Source organism: Clavelina lepadiformis, chromosome 2 (genome assembly GCF_947623445.1).
Source record: "Clavelina lepadiformis chromosome 2, kaClaLepa1.1, whole genome shotgun sequence".
In the NCBI taxonomy this organism is placed as follows: Eukaryota; Metazoa; Chordata; class Ascidiacea; order Aplousobranchia; family Clavelinidae; genus Clavelina; species Clavelina lepadiformis.
This window is the reverse complement of record NC_135241.1, coordinates 1,344,471-1,372,107: the sequence shown is the minus strand read 5'-3', so window position 1 is coordinate 1,372,107 and position 27,637 is coordinate 1,344,471. Positions and strand designations below refer to the sequence as shown.

The 27,637-nt window shown below is 36.8% G+C and overlaps 3 protein-coding genes across 4 annotated transcripts in view; all 3 read left to right on the top strand.

Moving 5' to 3' along the window:
* Positions 1–307: 307 nt before the first annotated feature.
* On the top strand, positions 308–3,840 carry LOC143446630 (collagen alpha-1(XII) chain-like). Its single transcript, XM_076946359.1, has 4 exons — positions 308–462; positions 2,996–3,025; positions 3,195–3,749; positions 3,815–3,840. Exons 1-4 carry the CDS (start codon positions 396–398, stop codon positions 3,838–3,840), a joined length of 678 nt encoding a protein of 225 aa, XP_076802474.1. The 5' UTR covers positions 308–395.
* A 1,903-nt stretch (positions 3,841–5,743) lies between these two features.
* LOC143446610 (uncharacterized) lies at positions 5,744–18,491 on the top strand. The gene is made up of 34 exons (XM_076946328.1): positions 5,744–5,768; positions 6,273–6,426; positions 6,584–6,666; positions 7,472–7,625; positions 8,567–8,652; positions 8,844–9,425; positions 9,603–9,870; positions 9,940–10,022; positions 10,116–10,269; positions 10,465–10,547; positions 10,675–10,739; positions 10,986–11,133; positions 11,297–11,412; positions 11,518–11,626; positions 11,878–12,057; positions 12,309–12,450; positions 12,580–12,672; positions 12,764–12,888; positions 13,280–13,424; positions 13,508–13,638; positions 13,833–14,075; positions 14,266–14,400; positions 14,643–14,856; positions 15,034–15,173; positions 15,576–15,788; positions 16,086–16,301; positions 16,432–16,620; positions 16,925–16,985; positions 17,118–17,239; positions 17,326–17,436; positions 17,682–17,860; positions 17,963–18,024; positions 18,333–18,404; positions 18,476–18,491. Exons 1-34 carry the CDS (start codon positions 5,744–5,746, stop codon positions 18,489–18,491), a joined length of 4,899 nt encoding a protein of 1,632 aa, XP_076802443.1.
* LOC143446849 (uncharacterized) overlaps positions 17,943–27,637 on the top strand; it is a 21,850-nt gene continuing 12,155 nt past the window's right edge. The window contains exons 1-21 of one of the 2 annotated variants that reach the window (XM_076946690.1): positions 17,943–18,024; positions 18,333–18,404; positions 18,513–18,622; positions 18,762–18,890; positions 18,985–19,128; positions 19,254–19,349; positions 19,723–19,818; positions 19,927–20,011; positions 20,184–20,296; positions 20,392–20,463; positions 20,673–20,795; positions 20,889–21,080; positions 22,649–22,843; positions 23,078–23,317; positions 23,521–23,718; positions 24,202–24,384; positions 24,549–24,740; positions 25,069–25,257; positions 25,408–25,605; positions 25,833–25,960; positions 26,096–26,189. In XM_076946690.1, the coding sequence (XP_076802805.1) occupies positions 18,580–18,622; positions 18,762–18,890; positions 18,985–19,128; positions 19,254–19,349; positions 19,723–19,818; positions 19,927–20,011; positions 20,184–20,296; positions 20,392–20,463; positions 20,673–20,795; positions 20,889–21,080; positions 22,649–22,843; positions 23,078–23,317; positions 23,521–23,718; positions 24,202–24,384; positions 24,549–24,740; positions 25,069–25,257; positions 25,408–25,605; positions 25,833–25,960; positions 26,096–26,189 (2,710 nt within the window). In that variant the 5' untranslated portion in view covers positions 17,943–18,024; positions 18,333–18,404; positions 18,513–18,579. Of the gene's footprint in view, positions 18,025–18,332; positions 18,405–18,512; positions 18,623–18,761; positions 18,891–18,981; positions 19,129–19,253; positions 19,350–19,722; positions 19,819–19,926; positions 20,012–20,183; positions 20,297–20,391; positions 20,464–20,672; positions 20,796–20,888; positions 21,081–22,648; positions 22,844–23,077; positions 23,318–23,520; positions 23,719–24,201; positions 24,385–24,548; positions 24,741–25,068; positions 25,258–25,407; positions 25,606–25,832; positions 25,961–26,095; positions 26,190–27,637 lie in introns of both variants that reach the window. The other variant, XM_076946689.1, reaches the window with a different exon arrangement.

Genomic DNA, 27,637 nt, shown 5'->3' with positions numbered 1-27,637 from the left:
CTTCAATCATTGCAGGCGTGATACGTCATTTTCTTCTGATGTCAAAAGTAGTAATTACTTTTTTAGTAACATGACGCTTGACACATGACGCATGGCATAAACATGACACAAATCGCTCCATTTTTTCCAATTACGAGGATAAAAATGTAAAAGTGAAAAGAATAAAATGAGATAGAACAATAACGACAGATATCTATGTCACAAACGCGTCAGTTGATTATCTCCTACTTGTCTCTTAGCAACCTGTCAATTCAAAATCTAGGGCTGCAGAGGACGAACCAAATAGATCTAACAAGGCTTAAGCAGCACTTGGAAACTTCGATGACAAGTCATGAGGATTAATCTTTGTCGAAAAATTAAACTCGTGGTTTAGACGCAAAGTGAAGACAAACAGCATGGTGACCATAGAAACCGACTATCTGAACATCCAAATACGTTGGAACACATTATCACTGTTTATTGGTAAGAACTATGAAGATGTTTAAGTTTCTAAAAGCAGCACATGAGCTGGCCATATTATGTTAATGAAAATTAAAAATTTGTTGCTGATTACAAGGCAAAAGGCTACCCTAGGCTATATGGGTACGCTATGAATTAGGCTATACCCCAGATTGGAAAGTTTGCCGTTTTTGAGTATACGATTACCATACCTTATGTACGATTAATTAATTATCAACCTTCCAGTTTGGGCTTGTCCTTATGACATGTTTGACCAGTGGCGTAGGCAAAGGGAGAGGTGGAGATTTGAGGGTTACTATCCCACTAAAGACGTGTATGTGTGACGTTACGATAATAAAAATTCACCACGGTAAAAAATGGCCAGTATTTTGTACTTGCTACTTTTTTTATTTCAGAGAAAATTGTCTTGCAATCTGTTTTGCAACAATTGAATTTATGGATACAATACATGGCATTGTGACGCAATACTTAACGGCGTTTTGAAATTTACATTGAAATGCGTTATGTACAGTTTAGAACATGTGATAGGTTCTCGGTTTAATTTTAGTTAATTGAAACACACCTACTGGCGAAAAAATTATATATCTTTCAAAAACCTAAAGTATACTTTGCTCTTAATTCATACCCATATCTTTATGATATCATACCTATTAATTACCACAAGCTAGAAAGCGCTCAGTTACATCGAAATAACCTTTTGTTCATTTTCAAACACAGTGCACTTAAAAATGAAAGTAAACTTAACAAGTGGTGTCTGAATTTATTAATCTGCAGTTTTGTATTGTTTTTAGATAGAAAAATTCTCTCCCCGACATATTAGATTTTAATAGACGGATGAATTTATAAAATTTGCTTCTGCATAAAACCCTTTGGAAAAGTAATTTGCAAGCTATGTGGGAAATAAAAAACTTTGTCAATTTCTTGGTGAACGTCAGTTATACAAATAATAAAAGTCGTTTTCAAGATAGCATCTCTTATAGTCTACAGCCTTCTGCGCTCACTAAAGACACCTACAGATATAAGGTTAAGTCATAGACCTACCTCAATTGATGTTAAGAGTTTTCAATTATACATGGCTGTGCAGACTTTGAATTTGTGGTACGTTTTAAAGTTGTCTGGCAAAACAGTTGCTACAAATGCACCAGAGTATGGACAAACTAAGTGCACTACCACAAACGTGTACATGTTATTACAATTATTATGTTCATATCGAGGAAATTTTGAAATCGTCAGAGTTAAAAAAAGTGCATGTCAAAAGCTTGATTAGAAATAGAATGTAAAGTTGCCAATGTTCAAATTCTAAGCAGATGCCCCTCAGACTCTTACTGCGGTGTTTGTTTGTGTCGCCGATAAGTTTAATAAATTAGGATTCTTGGAAAGACGAGTTTTGGTACATCTAATATGTTTGTTGGTTATGGCACCAGTATCATCATCCTTTTTTCGTTTATTATACAGAAGACTGTCTCTGCTGCATTGGCATAAAACGTAAAAGTGTAACGGACAATGAACTTATTTATCTATGAACGCATATGGTGCGACCAAATGGAGCAAACTTTCTAATAAACCCAAACATTTCTGATTGCCAAAAATGGTATTTTTGCTTTCTTATTGGCTTGGTTTCAAATATCAATTGACTTGACACGAGTCTTATTTACCAAATGACTTAACTTAACTTAATTTTAGTTTTAAAAGATAAATTTCTTAATTTTCTGCTCGAGTTTGATAACTTGGTTAAGAATAGAGTTTCTAATCACTTTGAAATTAGCATTTCATTGCCATTTCGTTGTAAGTTTGTCATGTGTGATTGCTATAAATTCATCAAATTAAATTGTTTCGTTGGTAATGTTCAATTATGTACAGGAGTGAAGCTTACAGCACTTGCACTCTAGCCAGATAGCATAAATGTATGTACAATTGGCTAATTAAGATCAAAACCAAAGACTAAAACCAAATGAAAATGTTTTCAGAAAAATTCAAATAATTGGTGGAGGTTGGTGGTTGGCTTCACTAGGAAATCAGGTCAAAAAGGCAAAGAACCGCTAAAGTAAACGATAAAAAATTTGAAAAAATGCTCAGAGTTTTCCTCTTGAGCTTTCTTGCTAGCCATTAGTCCATGTTGAATGACTTACTCTGGTTAATCTTCTGTGCCATCCACCATTATTGACAACTGCTGTTACCACAATTTTTTCTACAACTCAGCCGTTTACTTTGGAAACTTATCAGTCAGATTGTAATGTAGTAGACACGTTCACGAAAATTGAGAATACTTTTGCCAAAAATGTAGCGGCATTTTTAAACTTGGTTTAACAAATGCTTTTCGATTGTGAAAAATGTGATTGAATGTTTTTTTGCAAGCTATGGCATCGTAATGTTAAATTCATACAGATACACTGTATGCATCTCATTTGCTTAATTGTATACACAATACACTTCATGTAAGCTAACCTGCAACCTTGGTATTAAAGTTGTTAATAAAATAAAACATTTGTTCCCAAATTTCTGGGACACTGTTTAACGAGTACTTTCAATTTTTTAGTGATTTTCTGCATGACGTTTCCAAGTCCAGGTGAGCGAAGATGTAGACCTTTGTTTTATTTTACCTTCCAATGACCTTAAGTCTAGATTTCCTGTCTTCAAGTGTTGTTTACTTGAATGAAATTTAAAAATTTTTGTTTCACCTGTCACTGCATATCATTAACTTTGATTTGTGTTTTGATTGGATGATTTTTTGACAGTTGTTCCATCTTGTACTACCGAAGCCAAAATGGACTTGGTTTTTCTAGTTGATGGCACCTATACTGTAGGAATTGCTACCTTCAATGTGATTATGGCTCAGATCAAGGATTTGGTGAATGAGTACGAGATTGGTCCAGATGATGTTCAAGTTGCAGTGGCAGTTTACAGCAGGGTGTTGAACGACCAGTTTCAATTGAATGACCACCTAACCAAAACCGAGTTATTTGCAGCCATTGATGGACTAAGTTACCCAGCCGGTTTAACTAATACTGGCAATGTCTTGACAGAAACAGCAACGACAAAATTTACCCCTAGCGCCGGTCGACGTGAAAATGTTCCCGCTATTACAGTTGTATTTGCTGATGGTACGTCAGCTGGTCTTGACGGTCCAGCGGCAAGTCTTCAAGTAGTATCCACAGTAATAGCTCTTGGGTTTGGTGGAGCTCTAGTAGATACAGATGTAATAGCGACTGGACCAGAATATTCCAATCGTGTTTATGATGCTTCCGAAATTTCAGCTTTGTTTAACTTTACTGCGGACCTAATCTGCGAAAGTGAGTTGCTCTTAACTTTGATAAGATTACTGTCACATATTAAGTGGCATGATTTACATTTACAGTGGGCAACATTAGCAATACGTTGTGAATTGTAATACAGTACTTGAATGATACCAGTAGTACTAACTCTAGTAACACCATAAGAACAAATTTTGTTTAAAACTTTTTTTTACATTACACTTAGAATGTAACTCAAGGTATATATCCTGGTTAAATATGACATTTTGTTTCGAGTTTTTTTATGAAGTTATTAATTAAATATTCTTTTAAAACATTTTTGGTAAGGAGATTGTGTTTTTAAGACATATATCAAGGAATAATTTTCAGGAACTAACCATAATTAAAGTCATTGAATACACAATATGCTAGATATTATTGTTAACAAATAGTTTAATAAAAATACAAAGGGTAGGTCATAGTATATAGATGTGTGGTATGGAATAATTTAGTATTTTAAAATATTCTAGAATAACTTTTTTTAGTCCAGAATTTTAAATCGTATTTTCGAATAGTTCCAAACAAATATTAATTACATTTGTTTTTCACAGATTATTGGTATGACAGGTTCTTTTCTAAAATTCCTGTTACTTATGGTCTATTTTTACTGTTTCTTTAAGCATTTTTAAGAAATATGTATGCGCAATAACCAGAAAAAAATTATCTAATTACAATATTTAAGGATGAATCACACAGATTTTTGACAAAAAGGATATTTTTTTTGTTTAACTTGTACAATTCCCTACCTCACTTGCTTACTGAAATTAAACAAACCGGAACAAAACCGCCAGAGCTTAATGTGGGGTCCATTATACAATGGTGTCAATTTAATACTTATTTCCATTTTTAATTCTTTATACCAGTGGTCCCCAACCTTTTTGTCTCCGCGGACCGGTCTACGTTTGATAATTCTACCGCGACCCACTAAAAGGGTGGGGGAGACGCAGATTTTTTTTAATTTTCTTGTATTTGAACATGCATTCAAAATGAAATTGAAATTGAATTAAAACGAATATCAAGTGATTTAAATTTGCAAAATTTTCAATCCATCGTTAAATCAATGAGAACCCTGAGCTTGTTTCTCTGCAACGAGACGATTCCATCTGGGGATAATAGGAGATAATGACACTCGAAGTGTCTTGCTAACGTCCAGGTTATTCCGTTGCTTTGTTTTGGTTGCTGCCATTGCAGAAAACCCCGCTTCACACATATAGGATGTCGGAAATGGTAATAGGCTTTTAAGCGCTGTGGTGGCGATCTCCGGGTATTCCGCCATGACCTTAATCCAGAACACTGGCAGAGTTGTTGTGTGGAACATAGCTTTAAGGCTGGCGTCATTTGCAATCTCCAGCAGTTGATCTTCTTCTTGCACAGACATGCTAGATTCACCTAGTTTGCTGGCAAATGGGTTGCGCATCCATTCTTTACCAGTTTGTGGGTTTTTTGTGCTTGGAAAGTAGCGCTCAAACTCAAACGCCAGCGATAAAATGGCCTCTCCAGACAATCGATTTCGAGAACTCAAGCGTGCCTACGCAACAAAAGGGGTTCCCACACTAATTAACAGTACCCTGTGCGGACCGGTACCAACTGACCTACGGACCGGTACTGGTCCGCGGACCGGGGGTTGGGGACCACTGCTTTATACTCTTCTATGCAGACAACTGTTATTGCCGTCTTTGGCTTGAGTAGATTAACGATGTCAACCATTGACATCATGCTTCATTGAATCTTTCAAAAGTAAATTTAGTTTAGGCCAATATAAAAAACTAGAAATCGTGAGCATAAATACTACAGACTTAATATTCATTTGCAACTATGGTCAACATTATACATTTTTATCTCATGTCAGCAATTATGGCAATAATGATCTCAAAATAATATTAAAAAAAGTAATAAATAATTAATATAAATACCAGTACAATGTCTTCATAAAATTAGAATCAATTTTGTTTGTTAATATTGTCGCCTTATTACTCAGTGATAGCAGCAAAACGATGTGGAATTTGTGGGATTCCTCAAGTATTTTTCGTAAACAGTTTAAGGGGTATCTTTGATCTCAGTTTGGATTGGTTCCAGATATCGACTGACTTGTCCTGACTAGAGTTTGATTACCAAAATACTCAACTTGGTTTGTGTCACTACTTTCAAATTTCTCCACTTGAGTTGAGTCCTATTTTGCAAATGACTTGATTTCCGACTCGAGTTTAATGACTTTGTCACGATTTTGCTATTAACCTTACCTTGACTTGAAATTTTACAAAATGTATAGTAATGATCAGAAGGAAATCAAGTTGCATGAAATTGTTTTACCATAATGAAATTATGAAATTGCAAAGATATGTCAAGGTCACCCAGATTTTTCCTCACTTACCAGTTTTATTGCAATTCAGAGTGAAAGAAGATTGAAAGACATAAATACATGTTTTTGTGTAAAGTGAATTTTATGTTTTTATGTTTATTTTCTCAGTTTTGGATGTTTTAATTTATATGTTAAGCGTAATAACACTTTTAAGTCTTTGTTAGTTGGTAGAACTTACTGTGAAGGAACACACGATCACAAAACACTGGACTGCTATAAAGCCTTGTGGGAGAAATCTAACTGCACTGAGGACGGATACTCTTTTCCAGATAATCTAACTGCTACTGAAATTGCAAACCTTGATGCAATGAGAACAGAGTAATCGACCAATTTCATCTAGATGGTCTTACGTTAATAAAACTGTAGTTCTTTTCATAGGTTTCTTTTATGTAAAGTTTATGGCGAAAATTCAAATCTACAAAAAGTACTTGTAACACCTGAGAAAAGTCAATATAAACATTATTATGTACTTCAGGGAAGTCGGACTATTTATGAATGCAACTTATCAGAGTGCTGCTGATGGAGATGAAAGTGCCCAACTTGACTGCTATGGCATAAGTAAGTGTCTTGTTTCAACTAACTTACAAGTGCATTCAGTGATATCTGTTAACTAAGGTTTTGATTTGATATACCAGTTAGTTTGTGAAAATATGATTTATAATGTTAAGTTTGTTTTAAAGCATTGCTTAAAACGGGTGGGTTCTACTTTTTGCCTGGTGACCTAACTTTAAAACACTGAATGCTTAGGTAGCCATCATATCATACAACCACTCATAAAATTGGCTTTGGATCACATGCATTTGTTTTGATTTATTCAAATGAAAACTGCAGAAATTTACAAATATTTATTATGTTTGAACAAGTTTTGAAGAAGGGTTGTAATTCTTACAATTTACTTTTGTAGTCTCATGTACACCAATATTAAATTTCTATGTGGTTATGTGGCACCGGTGTGCTTTTGGCCTACTTGTCCAGTTTTACTTGAAAATAAATTCTGTCTTGGAAGTGTTGCTTTGTAAGACACATTATTGTTTGAGTACATTGTGTGTTTGACAAATAGATCATTCAGCTTATTGTGTTTTACAAGGATGGGTAAAGTTTTCTTTTATACCAAGCATATATTATAATTATTCCATTTTACTATGAATTGTCGGTGCGACATGACTGATAATAACATACAAAAACTAACTTTGTAGTTTTGACACTTGGTTTCATTCCGTCTTTTATGCCAGCTGAACTTTGAGCTAATATACTGTTGCTTGGATTAGTTTTTCATGAATGCCCCCCAAAACAAGACCTAGTCATGCGTTGATAAGGTGCCACCTGTTTAATACTTCTAATGGTTTCTGTCTGTTTTATAAAGTTGTGATGGAAAATTGTAGTCAATTTGAGCCACCACACACACAGGCATGCTATAATTCAGTCTGGCTGTATGTTGGTTGTGACGACAATGGTTATTCAGCCCCTTCAAGATTGTCTTCGACTGAAATTGCATCATTAAATACGTTGAATTATGGGTAGGTACCTGCATGTTGTTTGGCTGTGTTGTTTGATACATATCCTGTGCTTAGGTTTTGTACATATTTTTTTTTGTGTTGGCATTGGGTAGAAACTCTGACACTGGTTGTGATTTAGAATATGTTTGCACCATGCTTATATACATTGCTGTATCATTTAAATGTAATATAATATATACTATATAATCTACTAAACAGAAATATGTCAAAGATAGTATTTCAAGCAAAATTTTAAATTTTAAAATACGGTACAGATCCATCAAAGACTTGATCTTATATGAAAGAACACTTCTTACTGAATATTTTGGTGAAATAGTTTTGAAAAAACGTTTTTGTTAGGTAATTATATGCAGAAGAAAATTCCAAAATTGCCCTTAATTGTCACGTAGGTGAAGGCTTTTGTGATGTCATCATAGGTAATCACTAATCACAGACAACATTTGTAAATACATAAATTTAGCAATACCTACTCTATATCATGCATGACTTGTATGTGCAGCTGTATAGGTTGCTCTAACTGCCATTGCCTTTATGGATGACAGTCTACAGTTCAACCATGGAAGCCAGTACGGTACCGGTCCGACGGGTAGCCAAAGGATATTTTAACTTCCTGGTCACAAATAGTTGGGCTATGGGATTTGTTATGTTTAAAACAATCATAATTTATTTAATTACAATGTTTCACGTTGCTGATTTCTTCACATGGCACCAAATTGGACATAGACTAAACTCCTATAACCTAAACTTCTGACTTCAGCAGCAGCATGTTGTCAAGCAATTTGACTAATCAATGACATAACAATAGACTTGATTTACATGACAATGAAGACCAAAAACAGACTTTTGCAATTTTCTTTTGCTGATAACTATCTCCCCAAGGGTTATTTTTCAAAATATGGTCCAATCTTTGTATCTTTTTATTTTGAAAAATACATTTTTAGACAAGTGGTGAACCAGATGAATGACACAAAACAAAAAGCAGATGTTTTAACAAGTGAGGAAGATGTTTTAGCATGTGGTGGCCTGCGTAAGTAAATTATAGCAACGTATTGATTGATTAGTTTTAATTTTATATATTCAGAAAAAGACTTAAAAACTACTCAATTCCAGTAAGTTTGTAAAAGAAAAATCGTTTATGGCCACATGTGTTTTTATTGCATTTTATCCTGTGCTTTTTCTTGAACCGCAAGAGATCCAGGTCATTTGAATATTTTGCAGCTCTGCTCGGCTATGATCCTGACACATGCGCCAATGAATCAAAGGCAGATCTGGCTTTCTTAATGGATAGCAGCGGTTCGGTTGGTTGGGACAATTTTGAAGTACTAAAGAACTTTACACAAAATATTGTTGATAGGCTACCAATTGGACCAGACCACGTTTTGGTGTCATTTTCTACTTATTCGACGCTTTACCGAAGGGATTTTGTGTTCTCTGATTACACAACGAAATTGACATTGAAAGATGCAATTCTCCGTATTAACTACCTTCATGGATCCACTAATACGGGATATGCACTTGACGAACTCTACGATGTGGTCACAAGTTCAACTTCTGGTCGTCGAAATGATGTCCCTCTTGTGTGCGTTATCATCACGGATGGAGCATCTTTTGATGATGTAGCTCCTCCTGGCCTAAGACTGCAAGCAATTTCAACTGTGATAGCACTTGGCATTGCTGGCGCTGTTCCAGAACAATTAAACGCAATGGCATCGCCACCAATTAGCAAAAATGTTTTTTTTATCAACAATTTTTCCAATCTTGATGGCATCTTATCTGCCATATTGATTTCCACTTGTAACGGTAAGAAATTCTAAGATTTCTTTTTAAACTACTCACGTAGTTAATATCAAACTTGCTTTAGACAAATATGTTCACTATGACAGCTGAAAATATTTGTTCACCTGTAAATTTATGCCATTAACCCATTATAAACAAGTTTATTTGTTTTGTTTAGTAAGAACATTTAGTTGTTATTAGGGATTGAAAGTGGGATCACACCTGCCCCTACCACCACAACACCTGAACCCACCACAACGCCTGAACCCACCACTACGACGCCAGAACCAACAACCACAACCCCAATGCCAACAACCACAAGAGTGTTTTGTGAAGGAATCCATGAACCGCATTCTTTAGATTGTTATATAACAAAGTGGAATAAATCTGGATGTACGGAGGAAGGGAGAAAGCACCCTACAAAACTCAATTCGACTGAAAATGCAACCTTAAATAATATGACATTGATGTGAGTTGAAACAATTGCATTCCAAGATACCTGGTAGTGCAATCTTTGTTAACTGTATTTGACTTGCAGAGAGGTAGGACAGCATATGAACAACACAGCAGGAAACGCTTCAGCTGGTGACAAAGATGCTCAATTGGACTGCTATGGAATTGGTAACATGGACAGTGATTGATGTTATCAGTGTATCAATACCACCTGGCCGAACAGAAAAAGTTAGTTAAACTCACTGTTTAATTGTTATCCAGTGTTTCCTGACAACTGCACGTCGTATTATGGACCTCACTCGCCGGATTGTCTGAAGGAAATTTGGGAAGAGAAGGGATGCGTGAAGGAAGGTCATAAATTTGCCGATAACTTGACTTCTGGTGAAAATGCTACTCTTACATCGATGAACTTAAGGTTGGTTTAGATATCTCTTATTTAGAGGTGTGTAAGTGTGCCATGTCTACCACCAATCTTATGCTTAAAACAAGTAAATATCTGTTCTCATGTTTTGTGATTTGTGTCCAATATGATGAAAATACTGAAATCATTTAAAATTCATGTCTTAAAATTGCCACAAACTTCTACCACTGACTGTTGGATTTTTTGCAGAGATCTTGTCAAACACATAAAGAATATTAGTGATAAAGCCAAAAGCAACGACGAAGAAGCCCAACTTAATTGTTATGGGATGAGTAAGTTTGCTTTTTTTATGAAAAAAAATCACTTCTACTTTTTCTTACATCTTAAAAAATACTTACTTCGGAAAATTTTCCGAGTAGAATTTTTTGTTTTAAACTAACAATGCTTGATGGTTCACAGACCTAACAAGCAAATGCCAATATCATCCTCCACATAATATGTCTTGTATAGATGAAATGATAGAGGTAAATAAATAATGAAATCTTATGTGTATCCTTGCCACACAATGGTATTTGATATCTTTACTATTTGCTGTGCTTGCTCTTTTTACATCTTACTTTAACTCACATTTATCTTGTGTACTAGCACATTACTGTAATGACGCTTTAAAACCAATACTTGTGCAATTTCCACAGGATTTAGTCATAATATTTAGCTGAATCTGCTTGGAAATTTCTAAACAATTAAACATTTTCACATAATTACGACAGTTGGTATGCAAGCCGGCACTTACTGAGAAATTTAAGCAAAATTTGCTGAATAAAACTGCAAGGGAAATTCAGAGAGTGCTAGAAGCATTTAAAGGCAATGCCAGTCAAGCATATGAAGGAGTTTACAAAGAAGTTTGTTTTGGAATGGGTAAGTCAAGCCATCAATGTCTTGGACTCTTTTGGAGTTTTTTAACATCAGTGACATCCTTGGTGAAGCAAAACTGCGTTAAGAGCAAGCAAGCATGTTGTGAAAAGCATAAGCGCTGCAGTGACTACGAACTTTAAGTTATTTTTTATTTTGCATTTCCCAGAATTCATAACTTTTCCAAATGTCACAAAAGCTCCAGAATTGCTGTTTTCCATTAACGCAACAAATTACAACGATGCAGACAGATGGTGCAGAGATAACGATGCTGTTTTGGCAACGGTAGATCACACTTAACGTCTGACATTTAAGATCCTCCACGACTATTTGGTAATAATGCTCTTCCCTGCTCTTCCTTTTACCTCACTTTGCAATGCTTTTATTTAGATAAAGACCGTGGAGATGGCGGAAGAAATCTACAGAAAAATAAACAACTCAAATTCCATTAGTGGTACAGAAAAATGGTGGATTGGTTTAGATGACAGGAGAGCGGAAAGTAAATGATCAATAAATATTTTGTATAGGTTGTTGTGGCCTGGGCCTGACAGTTTAAGTATACTGAAGAGAATTACTGCTGTAGTAGAGTATTGCAAATATATTTGTAAAGATGAATGTATTGCCTAATGCAGCAACGTTGTTTAAACTCTTACGTTACAGACTTTATTATTGGCTGTTGGGGTCTATTATTGCGTCACAGGTATAGTATTAGGGTCCTCAGTCCAATAATAAATGTTTACTCTTGCGTAGGTTTGTTTGAATGGTCAAGTGGAGAGCCCTACGACTCACAAGCCGGTCATTACTCTAACTGGGCCGGATCATTTATGGGTTTCAATGAAAATCTTGATTGTGCTGTCATAAACGACCTCAATGCCTTACTATGGGAGGAAGTTGATTGCAATGATGAATATGGTTTCATCTGCTTGAAGAGTATGTCTTTGATTTAGTGTTGTCAAAAACGTTTTAAAGTAAACCTATGTTTCATGTTTCGTGCTTTGGTTCATGGCCACTTTATATAAAATGACAATATAAAAAAGCTACTTTGGATTAGGATACGCAATATAGCACAATGTGTGTTATATCCAAATAAATAGGTTATTATGTTATGCTTCCAGTTATTAAGATTACATACATTTCCTGAATGTAATGATGAGCGTTAGAGTAGGTTTTACTCTTTCCAGCTTCCTGCAACTTTCCACTGAACTACAGTGTAGTCCACCGTGATGAGTGTTACCACTTCCGACTTGACCCCAACAAAAACGATCCAAGTATTTATAAAAAGACTCTCGAAGATGCAAAAGCTAATTGTGAAAAAGCTTCTGGGTGAGGAATCAGCAACTAAATCAACTTTGTGGCTTTTGCCGTGTGTCTGGATTAATGTTTGAATTATTTAATAATGAAAGTTTTTTCCGTAACAGCAGTTTACAGTTTCTGAATTTATTTCACCCTTAGGGTTTTAGCAAAAGTTGATGACCAGTCCACTTCAACATTTTATCAAGATTTCGGTGTGACGCTCAATAGCTATGACTACCATCACCACACCAAGTGCCTTGCTTGCTCGCCTTCATAATTCATATATCTTTCTAAGCTGTCAGTTCATCGACTAAAATGGGAATCTTGTTTTTTTTTACGACAGATTCTGGGTGCCATTGTATGATCAACCATTACCAAGTCGGTTGAATGCCACTGATCGCAACTGGTTTTGGAAAGAAAATGGCGTCACTACTCCTCTAGGAACCGAATTTAACAGATTTGTTGCCGGTATTGACCTGTGCTTCTTAAACTTTTTAGACTGCGTCCCCCTCTACCATAGCTTGCGCCTCCTTTCAAAGGCAATCCTTTTTCAGTTGCTATTAGCTGAAACCAATAAACTGTGAGATTGTTCAATTATTTACAGTTTTCAAAATTTTGTAAAACACCATTTTTTTCTAGCAAAACATAATAAGTGACAAGAAACTGAAAACTAAATATAGTCGAAATAATACTTAGCTTTGTATACAATTTACGAACATGCACGCCTAGTGGAAACTCTTCATGCCTCGTAGGGGTAGGCACCCCTTCGTTTTAAGAACTCCAAGTACAGACTTATTATGTTCATGAAAGTTGTTCTCTCTGGATTTGGAAACTTGAAAAACATTTTGTTTTATTTTAGATGAATTTTTTATTGTAAATGTTGGAAGAAATACTTCATTGAAGAGCAAACTGCCCTATGAAGAAAGATGCTTGTTTGGTGACCCCGTCAACCATGTTTATTCGGAACCATTCGGACCCTTTGAGGCTCATCATTATGCGAGAAGGTCCTTTTGTTTTTGCCGTTTCCATGACATTTCCTTGACATTTTCTGATGAGACTTTTGTGTTCATACCACTTTGTTTTCCAGTAAATCTTGCCGATGGAACCATAAACATGAGCTAACGTGGGTATGGGCTTCAACTTACCATCTTAAGAGTGTTCAAACAGGATTGTGCTTAACTGCGCCATTTGAACAAGTACAGGAAAACGACCCAATTGGTAAATACCCTGATCATGTTGATTAAATGATGTGTGCAGATTCCTAACGATTGTTGTATCATGATTCCAAGAGGCAATTGCTCTATTTAATAAAGATCGTTTAACTCGGAATTTTGGAGTGTCTATTGTAGTTTAGCTTATTATTTGAAATGCTTTAAGCATTTCTAAGCAATGATTCAATAATCCCTTTTAAGCCTTGTCACCTGGGGTTCGTGTGAGACCATGCAACCTGTCTGATGAGTTCCAACAGTGGGTCTGCCACTCTAGAAACCCGTTTCATCTTAAATTGAGAAAATACAAGTACAGCATGCTTCTGGATAAGGTTGAGCCTTGGGACCGGGCTTATATGGCTGGTTCTTTGCACGGGGAAGAATGCAAAACTCTCTGGAGGTCGCCAGACAACGAGTACATTTGTGATGAAAGATACAGGCCTTCAGGTTTGCTTGAGAAATAAAAGTTTCATTTTTCTCATGGTTGTATTTCTATCGATTATTTTGGTAACGCTGCTCTTGCGTGGTAACTAATAGGTATTGCTATGACGTTCATCGGTACGACGGTAATTAATAAAATTTCCAACATAGAACTATATTATTTCCGTACCATTATCTTAATCTTACATTGTTTTAGAGAACTTGTTACTTGTGCGTAGCAATGGGATAAAACCTCCTCCAGTTGCAAGTACCCCGTGCACCTACCCATCCTTGTCTTTGACTAGAACCTTTGTGAATCAGAGCTTTGCAAAAAGAGAATGTTATCTTTATGGTTTGTGTTTTTACAAATTTGCTAAACCCGTGAAGTCTTATTCGCCTATACTAACTTTGGCTACCAAGCCAAAAAATAATCATTATATTATTCCATTACAATGTTTCACTAACGCAACCATGAAAATGTAAGAGGCCGATATAAATGTTTCGCGATAATTTATCCAAGTCGCATAAATCCCATTTTTAATCCAATATTGTCACGCTGTAGCTTTATGACATCAAGCAAATTATTACATCCAGGTGGTCGACCTGCTATGGTCAATGACATCCGCATCGCCATAACTGGAGGATTCAGTGAGGGATGCGCGTGTGCTTATGTGTCTGAGGATGCAATCCTCCGAGGAGTCATTGAAAACAGTGACGTTGTGTGTCAAGGAGGACCGGGGATGCCTTCACCTGTTCAAGGACTCTTCCTCTGCACCGAAAATCAGGCGGAATATGTCTGGTGCTTCAGGTTGTAGAATCTTGCTTTTCATTTTCTGTATTTTCAGTTGCCGTAAATTTAATTGTTCATTAAAATTAGTTCACTGTTTCAAGAAAAAATTTTCGTCAGGGCTAAAGTAAGATATATTTAGATCAGCATAAACCACAGCTTATGACCTAATGAACGTACATGCGTACTTGTTTGCAGAGGGACAGTGTCTAGCGAGAGCAACTTTTTTGGCGTTCAGTACGCTCCTTTTTGCGCCACCTACTCATTTTTAAAAGCAGATTTAATCGGCTTTGAAGAGAGAAGCTGTCTCGCACCACATTATTTTGCTTGCAAACGAAGTAAGTGGCGTTGTTATCTCACTTTCTTTCGGTGGCACCTTTTTCCCACTATTCAAAAGTCGAAAGGCAGAGCGCCTTCTTCAGAATAATGAAAAAAGGCTCCACTAAACACGCCTGCTCAGAGGTTGTAAATCACTCGAGCATAGCCGTTTGTGTCTTTCGTCTTCTCAATAGTGAGTGAAATATTCTACTGTTTCTTTCAAGTGCGGTTGATCTAAGCAAATGATTAACATAATTGTTAAAATTGTGCTTACACTCGAAACTTGTATGTCCAACTAAATATATGTTCCGTTTGCACATGTAGACATTTTTACCTAAATAATACCCATGTAGCGCCGATGACTGAAAGCATAGCTTCATGAAGCAAATTAATCGCCTAATTTCATCTCGTTGTTTGTTCAGCAACACCCGATTGTTGTTCAGCCCCCAATTTCCCTGACAACAGCTTTGTGAAGCGGGAGGACTGGAGAGTTGGGGGGGATGGGTTGTTGTTTTGGTGCATCAGAGGCTACGGCATCAATGGCTCTCCTACACCATCTGAAGCCCGGGCAAACTGCACCGAGTCAGGTGGAGTCAGAAGCTGGGACCCAGACATTTCAGGAATGCTCTGTCAACGTTAGTAGTGTTTAATAATTAATAGACTCTGCAACACTTGGATATTGGGCCTAGATTCGAGACCACAACTGTTTGATAAAACACTTAAATGGCGTTCCAGGTCGATTCAACCTAGAACCACTAACCCCAGGATGACCAAACCATTGCCTGTGGGTTGAATTGTCCTGGGTTAAATCGTGCGTAGGTTGAAATTACCGCGTGACATTAAATGGTGATGGTAGATGGTTGGTTACTATTGGAAATAGTGATACATTTGCTGGTAATTTTGATGGTACGAAAGTTACTAATTCTCAACAGGCTTGCCATGTTCTGATCCGTCTGCAATAGGCAACAGTACAATGACTACAACACCGCCTGGTATCGCAGCTGGAAACTTCAAGTTTGGCGATAATATCACATACGAGTGCGACCTCGGCTACGAGATCAATGGCCAACCACAGCGTACACTTTTGCATTCTTCGTGTGGAGCCGATCAACAGTGGCGGCCAAATCCAGCCAATTTTGAGTGCCTCGGTACTTCATTAATGAGTTTTTGGATGTTTATTTGACAGTAATTACGACTGTCTATGCTTGTTTTTTTCATCCATTGGAGTCCTGTTTTAAATAAGAACTAACACCGAACTTCATGATTTTTTTTGTTCAGAGATTGAATGCCGAACACCGCCGCGAGTCGCAAATGCAAGAGCAATTTACAATGCATCTGAAGAGAGTTTATGGTATAATTGTAATCTGGGATACTGGATAAGACGAGGCCAACACAATGTAACCGGTTTCGTGTGCAATATCACTGGTTATTGGGTGCCAGATCCATTGATAACTGTCAGCTGCACAAGTAAGCAGTGATGTACTTGTCACAGATAAAAGTAAATCTGATGTAAACAAGCACGAACAGTGGGGATGTTGATCACAGACAAATGTTTTCATAGTAGTAGTAGTGGTGGTAGTAATAGTTTTCACTTCTTTAAATGCTCATTTTGGAATGCTGTATTAAGCGATAAAAACAAGAAGAGTGTTGCTTTTTGTCTTACTGTGTGCTCTCAGTCACAATATTTGTCAAAAGCTGTTTGATCTGCCACTGGTATGATAGAGGTTACGCACAATCAACCTAAGATAATTATTTGATCAATTATTTGCAGTATTGTACTGTCCAGACCCAATTCAACCAACACATGGAGAACTGATTGTGAACAGTTATAGGTAAGTCAAATATCCCAAACTGTCCTTTCTTGTGTATTATTTGGATAAAAATGTGTTCTTAAGTTTTATTAGTAAATGAAAATATTGGTCTCACATGGCGACACAACTTGAAGTTAATCTTGTGAATTTTAGATACCGCGCGGAGATAACTGTCAAATGTGACCTCGGCTATGCTATGGTGCCCCGCGATTTGATCCCCTACTGCGATAGGTTTGGAGATTGGCAACCAGCGCCAAACGACAGCTGGTGTCAGAGTAAGTAATTACATCTTTAAAACAAATTTCCCATTTTTATTTCAAGCTGGCAAGTGTTATCACTGAATCTCATTTGCTGATTGTAGATATAACTTGTCCAATGCCTGAACCAGCTGGGCAGTACGCTATCCCTAATGGAAACTTGCGTTCCCAATACATCTATTCACACACAGTGCAGTATACATGCAATAAAACAGGTAGATTGTGAGAGAATTGGGCTCTCTTATGGATTGAACTTGATTCTCAGCCATTTTTAGTAGGTTTAAAACATCTAAAAGCTATTTTGTATGCAAAAAGTTTGATAAGATGGAATTTAGTTAATAATTAATAGTTCATGACTTTGAAAATATGGGACAAACCAGACAAACAAGATCTCTAAAAGATTTGTGACACATCATTCACGATCAAAATGTCTTGGGATTTCAATCGTGAAAATTTCCAGGTTACCAATTGAGAAGGTCATTCATGATCATGAACACACAGCGTTCATCCTGTCTTGGTGTTAGTGTCTCAGGTCGGGTCAGTATGGTCTCCTCATGCATGGAAGAAGATCGAAGACTTCACTGGATGTGGGAGGGCAACCATCTTGTTATGTCCATGGAATCAGGGGTCCGCTCAGCAGTGATGGAAACTTATTAGTTATAGATCGTAAAGTCGATAAATATTAATAACCTACACACAGTGCGTAATGTGGCTTATTAATGGACTTACTTATTTGTTTAGAAGTGTCTTGCCGAGACCGGCTTAAGTGTTACAACATTGGCCTGTGATTCTACTGATTATAGGTGAGCACATGAAATACTGCTGTTGTTCAAGACGTCTAATAAATGAAAAAATATTCACTTGGTTTCATGTCTATTAAGTAAGACTTTAGATGCTCTTATAAAGGAACAAACTAATCTTTTCAAAGCCATTTAAATTCAGAGGTATCTTGGCCTGTTTAGAATCATCGATTTAGTTAATTTTCTTGCGTGTACGTTTCAATCGGTGAATTTCGAGCTGATAAATAATTATTATTGTAATTGTTGCTGATTGTTATTAATTGTTTTAGTTTTATGAGGTAATAATGAATATATATTCTACATTATTTCAGGCAGCTATGGGGTTGCCCGTCGGTAACAGATGTTACATTTTCTTTAATCACTTACCCCACTTTCTTGCTCAGGTGACTTGTTTCGAAAGTGATTAAATTGTTAAACTAGACTTAAATTAATTTATTTGTTTATTCTTGTTCAGAAAGCTCAATTTATAATGATGACTGATTTTTACGTAGGCTTGTTCCAAACAGAGAATACATTATACTTGAAAATTCGGTACCGGACAATTTTGCAGCTTGGACGATGCGTGGAAGGCGGCGTGACAACCACATCTGTGCAGGGAAAGGTTTGCAATCAGCAGCAATTTTGCGCTATGACTAATTTCTTAATGTTATATGTTGTTGGTCATTGAATTGCTATGGCTATTTCTTAGCGGTTGTGGAATGGTAGCCATTCTTATCATGAAGTTTATTATTGTAATTTAGATAGCCATCCTACAGCTGAATCGATGTGCACGAAGTTTGCACAGTGGAACACGCCTACCAAATACATTAAATGCATTTTGATCAGATGCCCACTTCTGCCTGAACTGCCTGGTATGCTGGCTTCTATGGGTAAGTAAAATTCAACATTTTTGCTATTTGTTTAATTGAATTTTTTTTCTTCTTGGATTTAAAATTTTTTCTTCGCAACAATTTATTTTAGTAGATGGCGCTGAACCAGTCTATGGCAACAGAGGCAGATACTCTTGTTTAGAAGGGAAGAATTTTGGTGGAGGATTGAACGAAGTATTTACTGTTTGTGACATTACTGGCAACTGGGCTCCACCTCCAGATGGATTTAGATGTGTTGGTTAGCACAGAAGCTGTGACTTGATAATTGTCGTGTAAACCTTGTTAATCAAGTCACAACGGTGCAATGAAAGCTAAGAAAGTGTGGCACCTGAAGTTAACTTTGGGTCGATTTAATTTCTTCAGAGATAGTATGCAAGCCACCACCCCATGTAGAGTTTGCCACACAGACCGGCTTGCTTTGGACTTATGAATCCAAGATAAAATACACCTGTGGCATTGGTGAGTATTACGTTGGTGGGTTCATGCTGATTACGTTTTACGACGTCACCACTTGGATGGCGTAACACGCAGCTACCAGCTAATTGTCATAGTTGTACAATTAATTGTAACCCTTTTTTGGGGGAAATGTTGTAACGGGCAAAAGACTGGATAATTCCAAGTAAAAGCACTTGGCCAGAGCAGACGTTATAATCATCACATCATCTCAGATTTATTCTACCTTTTATTGAGAATGAGTATAGTCATTTATCGAAGTGTTTCTTGCTTCTACTATAACTCTAGTGTTTTTGATTCGTATGCGAAAGAAATATTTGATAGAGTTGTGACTGTATTTTCAACTCTGTATGGGTTCAACGATGTATTGTACTTTTAGGCTACTGGTTTGAGCGAGGATTGATGTCGAAGGAGACCACATGCACCGCAGAGGCAAAATGGGAACCAGACCCAGAAAAACACTTCAAATGTGTGGGTGAGTCATGACTTGAAACATGCACATTTGGTTATTTTTTAAGTGTCTATTTTTTTTATTTTAAAGCAACATATTATAATGAGATTGAAGATTTTGTTATGTTTTTAGCCGTGCGCTGTCCTGATCCCGGTCCTCTTGCCAATGCCAAGTACTTCATTGCCGCAGATGACGTTGCTTATGACGCAGTCGTGCAGTAAGATCTAACTTTTTTCAATCACTTGTAATTATAATCGATCGATCGTAACATTCTTTGTCCCTTTTATTTGACAATTACCAAAAACATCATTGCATTTTATTAGTTAACACAGATTGATCTGAATCATGCATTTTACTGTTAATGTTGCCGATAATGTCTTTTTCTTCAGATATACTTGTGATGAAGGTTACTGGTTCAATAAAGACGGGACAATTTCAAAAGGAATTCAGTGCAAGGCTACTGGGTTATACTGGCCGGAAAAGGAAACGCTAAGATGCTTACGTAAGACTTTTTGTCTATAAGCTGATGTTTTCCGAAGTCATTCACTGTTGAAGCATCGTCTCTGACATGCAGTTAGCTTTAAAGTTTCTTTTTAGCGGCAAAATGCGACCCCCCAACTGGAGCAAGAAATGCTAGACTTGTCCGTAGCAAACCTGGCTTTCCTGCAGGTAAGTTAATTACTCATCTTGATATTTGATTGTGTGGTGACTGTGCTTGTGTTATTCTTGAGTCGTTGTTAATGTTTAACTTATACATTACCAAATCTACATTTCACTGAGATATTTGGTTGTAGAACACAAAATATTGCACAACTGGCCGAGGATCAATTGTTCCAACAATGTATTCCTAATAAATATTTTGTTGTGCGCATTTTCAGGCTCCACCGCCACATTTGAATGTCATACAAACTACGCCATAAGACCAGATGTTTTCTCCGTCGACTTGTACTGCTCTAACTTTGGGAAATGGCGGCCTGAGCCAAACACAGTTGTGTGCCATAGTAAGATTGCTTATCTCTTAAGTGTTTTCTACTCTCTGCATTGACATAAATTAATAGGAGCCACACCTTCTCTCAACATGCATTGTCTTGCAGAGGTTAAGTGTCCTGAACCCTATTTCATTGCAAATGCCACCATTTCTGCTGGTTTGTTGGATGCAAGCACCAGCCGAACAATTCGTTGTGATACTGGTTTCTGGATAGAGCAGCAGTCGTCACTTAAATCAACGACCATCCGATGCGAGTGGCTCACTGGAACCTGGGAGGCACCCGATGTTGTTTGTAAAGGTCAGAAATCTTTAATTTTTAAAGTAAAAATGTGAAATTTAATTGGCGCCGTTTCCATTACAAGATAAAACATTTGCTTTCTGCATATAATGTAAAGTGAGGGGCACGTCCAAAACAAAGTCGATCTTATATGAAAGAACGATAATCACTGAATATTCTGGTAAAATATTTTGAAAGATAATTCTTGGAAAGAATATCACAAATTTGTCATTGATTGTGACGTAGATCAAGGCTCTTGTGATGTCATACGTATTCACAAAGGATAATTGCAAATTCATAATTTTAACAATGCCTACTCTAACACCATGCATAACTTGTGCGTATCTGTTAAAGCTGTATAGATGACTCTAACTGCCAATACCTTAATAGGTAACAGCCTATAGTTCAATTAGAGCAGACATGTGCAACCAGCGGCCCGCGGGCCACACTGCGGCCTGCCAGGTTGTTCCGTGCGGCCCTTCTAACATTCTGCATGGTGCTCTGCAGAAAGTTAGACGTGTATGCTAGTCATCACTCTTTGATGCGGTTTACATCAAAGCAAATGAAATTTTCGCGCACTGTGTACAGTAATATTGCGCTGAAGCTTTGTGATGTAAGAATGTAGTTCTGTACAAGCAAATATTCCAAAAGTTTGCAAAGATCTGCAACAGCAAAAATCACAATAATTTGTGATTAAATACGCTTGACTCAATTTAGTTTCCTCATCTTCCATCAACAATTATTCTCAGTTTTTCAATAAACTGTCGCACACAGGTGTGTTGTGGACTGCATGAAATCTGTTTCTTGACTACGTAAACTACTTTCATAGGAAAACGATACTAATTTTTTTTGAAAAAATTCATGTGGCCCGCGATGTCATTCAAAATTTTGTATTTGGCCCTCTAGTGAAAAAGGTTGCACATGCCTGAATTAGGGTAACCAGTACGGTACCAATTTCATGGATAGCCTATGCAATCCAAAAGTTACCGTAACTACCGGATTTTTATGTTTAAAAGAATTATATTTTAATTAATTACAATGTTTCATGTTGCTAATTTCTTCAAATGATGCCTAATTGGACATAGGCTAAACTCCTATGAGCTAAACTTCTGACTTCAGTTGACTACCACGCAAGGAAAACTACAGCAGCAGCATGTTGTTAAACAATTTGACTAATCTATGACATAACAGGTTCCACGACAATTAACCGTGGGAAATTGACCACAAACGAACGCGACCAGGGACAACTGACCGTGACGTAAATAGCATTCATCTACGTCACAAGGAAGACAAAAATCTGAGACTTTTTGCGATTTTCTTCTGCTAATAACTACCTTTCCGTGAATTATTTGTCAAAAATATGTAACCACAATGTTCAGTTAACAATGTTTTTTTTTCTTTTCCTTTCCTTAAATTTAACGTGTCTTCGACTTGCCCTTCACTTTAAGAAACTGGCTGCAGTGTAAAAAGCAAATTTATATCAATGCGTGTTAAAATTATTCAATTTAACTACCGAATTGGTTTGAGTTGTTAACTTTTAGTTTGAAGTGGTCGTATTGATCGACTGAGCTGTTATATTTATGGTTTAGAAGCCGAATGCCCTGTGCTTCCAGTTGTGGTTAATGCTTACAAATATATAACGCCACCCTCCTACACATACTTGGAAGAGATTGTGTTTCGGTGTAACAAGGGGTATGAGGCAACAGGCAGGAGAATAGAGTTTGCTGCAACCTGTCATGAAAATGGGTCTTTCGTGCCTGACATAAATGGCACAGTCTGTGAAAGTGAGTAACTATCTTTGTCTTGTAGATTGATTTGGTTTAGTGGTGGCTGTGTTTTTAGCAAGATAAACTTTTGCGTTATGTTAATGTATAAGTAGCACACATTTTAAGTTATAACAGCTTTACTTGGCTATACTATGCAACTTTTCCATTTTATATAACTCTTAGATTATAAACAGCACTAAATATAAAGAATGTTTTATTTGCTTCTACATTAGATATACTTTTATTTCATAGTGAAAGAATGCAACTTTAGCATTGCGTACTACAACAACGGCAACATTACATCTGAGAGGTTCATAAATGCAGAAGACGCATCCGGAATAACTAACGTCACTTATTACTACCTGGACGTGGTCACACTCACTTGCGACGAGGGTTATTGGGTACTTCTGGAGAAAGGATACTATAAGCTTGACTTTGTCTGCTCCGATGATGGATTTTTCTTCCCTCATCCACTCTACATCCATTGCTCATGTAAATATAGAAATCTTACATGCATGTAGCTGTCTAGTTGTTGTAAGTGATGATGTACATTAGAAAGCTCTTTTCGTAAAGATCATGAAATAGAATACATCATCAGATATTTATTTTTGGTTAAGATTATTTTCGTAAAGTTAGATTTTAACTAAACATCCCTCACATTTATTCACTTGTTTGTTACTATCTTCCATTTCCAGTGATAGAGTGCCCTTCACCTCAACCAAGACCCTACTCCATTCTCTCTGCCAGGCACATAACATACGGCTCAACAATCAGATATAGATGTGTGACGGGGTATGGCTCTTCAGACCAGCCAACACCTCAGACTGAGTGGCAAATGACCTGCTTGAAAAGTGGAAAATGGAGCAATAATGCAGACATTGTGGAATGCAAATGTAAGCATTTATAAAATCTGCTTGTTAAAATTTCCATTGTAGTCTGGGTGTCCATGTCAATCGACAGAGTTAACTCCCCATTGGCAAATTTACATCTGATTTTTTTGTTGTTGCGCTCCTATCTCGGCAGTACATCTTTAGAAATATATCAAATATTTAGAACTTCTAAAACTGTGCTTAATAGCTAACAAACTGAGCTAACAACTGAACTAATAAATCCGGTGTCAAACAACGATAGAAATTATAAATCAAAGCAATCAATACCGATTTGCAAAAAAACGTAAAGAATTTGGCAAAGCAGAAAATGAAACTATAAGGCCCATGGCGTGGTGGTGACATGGTGCCACCTGCCACAGTACTTAGTCGTACTTCACTGAAATATATGAAGTTACATTTACTAGTTGCAGAGGGCTAGAAAGCTAAGACTTGTATCACAATCTAGGTATTGTTGTATCAAAATACTATTATGATATTTTTAAATAGTGGTCCATTGTCCTGAGCCAAACAGCGTAGACGGGGCCAGACGTATCGGCAATAGGTTCACCTACGGAAGCACGATAAAGTTTGAATGCTTGAAGGGCAAGTGGTTTGAAAGAGATGATTTTGTGCGAAACATCACTTGTGAAGCTACATCAGAATGGGATGAGACATTGCCTTCTTGCAAAGGTATGTACTTGGAGTTGTAGAACTATTGTTGTGCCTTTATGACTTAATGCCAATATAGTATCATTTTTCGTTTGATTCATTATGAATGAACTGAAAATGAAGCAGTTATTACAGTTCAAGCAAAACGGTGTAACTTTTTAATTGAATAAACTTGTTTCGAGCAGTTGTGGATTGCATTGATCCGGCAATGGTGACTCAGCATGCAAGTTTTGTTGGAACCGATTTCACCTATTTGAGCCTGGTCAGTGTTCATTGCGACCATGGCTACCACATATCACCTGGTCAAGCTCACGTAACCATCCGATGCCTTGAATATGGAAAATGGGATAAAAGTCATGAAAACTTCACATGTAAAGGTGATGAATGTTAACTTGCTACTGGTTTTGTTATTTTGCTTAACTTAATACTCAACAGTTTTATTAATATTATTAGAAATCAAGGTTTTTCGTTGTTGTGTGTTTAAACTTATAAAGCTTGTAGGTAGAATTGGTTTCCAAGCTGCTTTACTTTTGGACAACCCTTAGAAGCACATGTGTACGGTTTTTTATTTTCTGTGTACCTGCATAAAATTTCCATTCTTTATGGGCAGACCTGTGTTAAACCTGTAAAGTTTTTAACCATCAACACTGACAGAAACCTTGTTACAGCGTTTATCTGCAGACATTTAAACATATTCACTTGCAGCCGTTGCTTGCCCGAAACCTCCTCTGGTGTGGCATTCATCCGTACGTGGCTTGAGTTATGTGAAAGGCGCGGTGTCAACATACGTCTGTGACGACGGATACTACATCTCAAGGACAAAGAAGGAAGTTAACGTCACTTGCACAACTATCGCCCGATGGCATCCTGAACCTAAATACATAAAATGCCGGCGTGAGTTTTAACGCCTGTCTGCCTGAGGTTTTGAAACGTTGATTGTTTTTTATTTGACTTTCAGTTGAATTAATTGTGGATTGAATCCTTGCATATATATTTTTAATACAACTTGTTTGAAACTGGTTTTGTTTTGTATTTCCTTCCTAGCCGCTTCTTCCTTTTTATGTGATGCACCTCAAGATGTAGAGAATGCCAATATCTTGGCTGAAAGTTTCGCTTATCAAAGTGTCATCAACATCACTTGTCTCAATGGCTTCTGGCTCTCTCCTCTTGACTACACGGCATTGTTCCACTGCTCTTTCAATGGAAGCTGGGTGCCAAACATCACCAGCATTAAATGCAACCGTGAGTTTGAAATCCGCTCGTTTATGACATGAAGAATGTTTTGATAAAATCAAATTTATGATCTGTACAGATTTAAGTTATCTTGAAATGGTTTGTGGGACTGTTTCAAGGCAGGCGAATTATATGCAAAGTATCATTATTTATCATACTTACTATATTAATTACTATAAAGCATATTAAAGACTGGTAATTCAAAAATGCTGTATGAAACTATGTATAATATGCAGCCATTGAATGCGATTCTCCTATCGCTCGTCCATCCTCTAGATATCTTGGTTTGTCGTACAGTTACAATGAAGCCATCCACTTTATGTGCGATGAACCACTCAAAATTAAATTGGATGAAAGAGAAATGGTTCGTCTAACTTAGACCCACATGTACATGTCTGACTTATGCAAATGGTAGCAGAGTTTATATCACACATTGCAGCGGTGCCTTAAATAGCAAAATTTTTATATAAAAAATGTCAAAGTTGTTTTTGCTTACCAGATCACCAAGGGTGCAACTTTTGTGGACAGCATTGAGTTGGTCTGCGGTGGAGATGGTAAATGGCATCCAGATCCTCAGAGAATTTCATGCCAAAGTAGGTCTTTGCTTACTCTTAGTTCAGACAGTCTGACTCTTCTTTATTTTCAATGTCAATGTCCCTTTTTAACTCAGTTATTGTCATTTATGGATCAGCAATCTCTCGAAAAAGTGCAATTTTTCTGGTTTGTTTTATTATGTAGTGAAATTACTAAAAAGGCAAATACTTGAAAATTCCAGCAAGGGGCTCCCTGAAATTTTACATATATGAGTTTAATATACCTAAGGCCAGTGGTCGGCAAACTTTTATTACGACCCCCACATTATCACTTTATTAGTTGATGAAGGTCCAACATCATATGTGAAATCTACATAATGCAGTAAATATTACTTGCTCACTAATAAGTTCAATGTGATTTTCTCTTTCGCAGTAGGCATTATTTTTTGAAGTTATTAGCATAAGTTCAGTTACATTTTAATCTAGTTACGTGCTTTTCACAGGATTTAGTGATAGGCAGTAACCTGCAATTAACAGAGAGTTAACAAATGAAAATACACTCGCATCACTTATGTTAAGTTGCATTGCGGCCTCGAAACTAAAGCGTGCATTGGTTTGTGCGAACGTAGGTTGAAGTTCAGCTAGCTGACTATAGCAGTCAGTTCTCACTACCTTAAATTTAACACGCTAATTATGAAATATGAATCTTAGATCCAGCTTTCAAACTTTGTTGGAAATTATCGTTTCATCGATACTGATGAAGTAAAGCTTGCACCTCTCTCTATAAAACTGTTTGCTTACTGAAGTTTACCTTTGATATCCTTCGAATACTCATTGTGAATTATTTAACTATTGTTCAAGTCACAAATGGTAAAGATTCAGGGCTAGGATAGTGAAGGATTAGAGTTATAAATAAAAATAGGCTTGCATTCTCAATATGACGTAACAATTACGCTGTTTGAGTGGGGAGTTACCGGTTGTGCTTTCCAGTTGTTTGTCGTTATAGCTGTAGTTTACCTTTACTTAACATGGAAAAAAAAACATCAAGAAGTGGATTACTAGGGCTCCAAGTTTACCAGGCTAATAGAAAAAAAACTCTGAAACTATTACTCAGCCCACATTTACTTGGTTCCAGGATACAATATGAGGCCCATTATATTTTGCTTGAAGGCCCAAATTTGGGGCGCGCCCACAATTGTTCGACCACTGCCTTAGGCTATTGCTTAGTGAAATCCCGGCAAAATCACATATCTCAAACTTTTCCAACAGCTTGTTAAACTCAAGACTAGAATTTTGGGTCAAGAACCACATTTCATCAGTTTTCAAGCACATTTTCATCTAAGTTTTGTAGCTTTGATTTAGAAGTCTTACAGTGTCCTTTGCCAGGGTAATTCCCAGGCTAAAAAAGACACCGTCCATGCTGGCTTCTAATTGGTCTAACAGTTTGTTTTATAGCTTGTCACGGAAGCCCAAACTCTTTTAAAAATCACAATATTCAAGATTTGTTG

Excerpts from the sequence above, each read along its gene's own strand:
- LOC143446610 (XM_076946328.1), top strand. The coding sequence starts at position 5,744 with ATGTGGAATTTGTGGGATTCCTCAA. Across the intron at positions 14,857-15,033 it reads GAATATGTCTGGTGCTTCAG|AGGGACAGTGTCTAGCGAGA; the intron begins GTTGTAGAATCT and ends ACTTGTTTGCAG. Across the intron at positions 15,789-16,085 it reads TTCAGGAATGCTCTGTCAAC|GCTTGCCATGTTCTGATCCG; the intron begins GTTAGTAGTGTT and ends AATTCTCAACAG.
- LOC143446630 (XM_076946359.1), top strand. The coding sequence starts at position 396 with ATGGTGACCATAGAAACCGACTATCTGAACATCCAAATACGTTGGAAC. Across the intron at positions 463-2,995 it reads CACATTATCACTGTTTATTG|TGATTTTCTGCATGACGTTT; the intron begins GTAAGAACTATG and ends TCAATTTTTTAG. Across the intron at positions 3,026-3,194 it reads CATGACGTTTCCAAGTCCAG|TTGTTCCATCTTGTACTACC; the intron begins GTGAGCGAAGAT and ends ATTTTTTGACAG.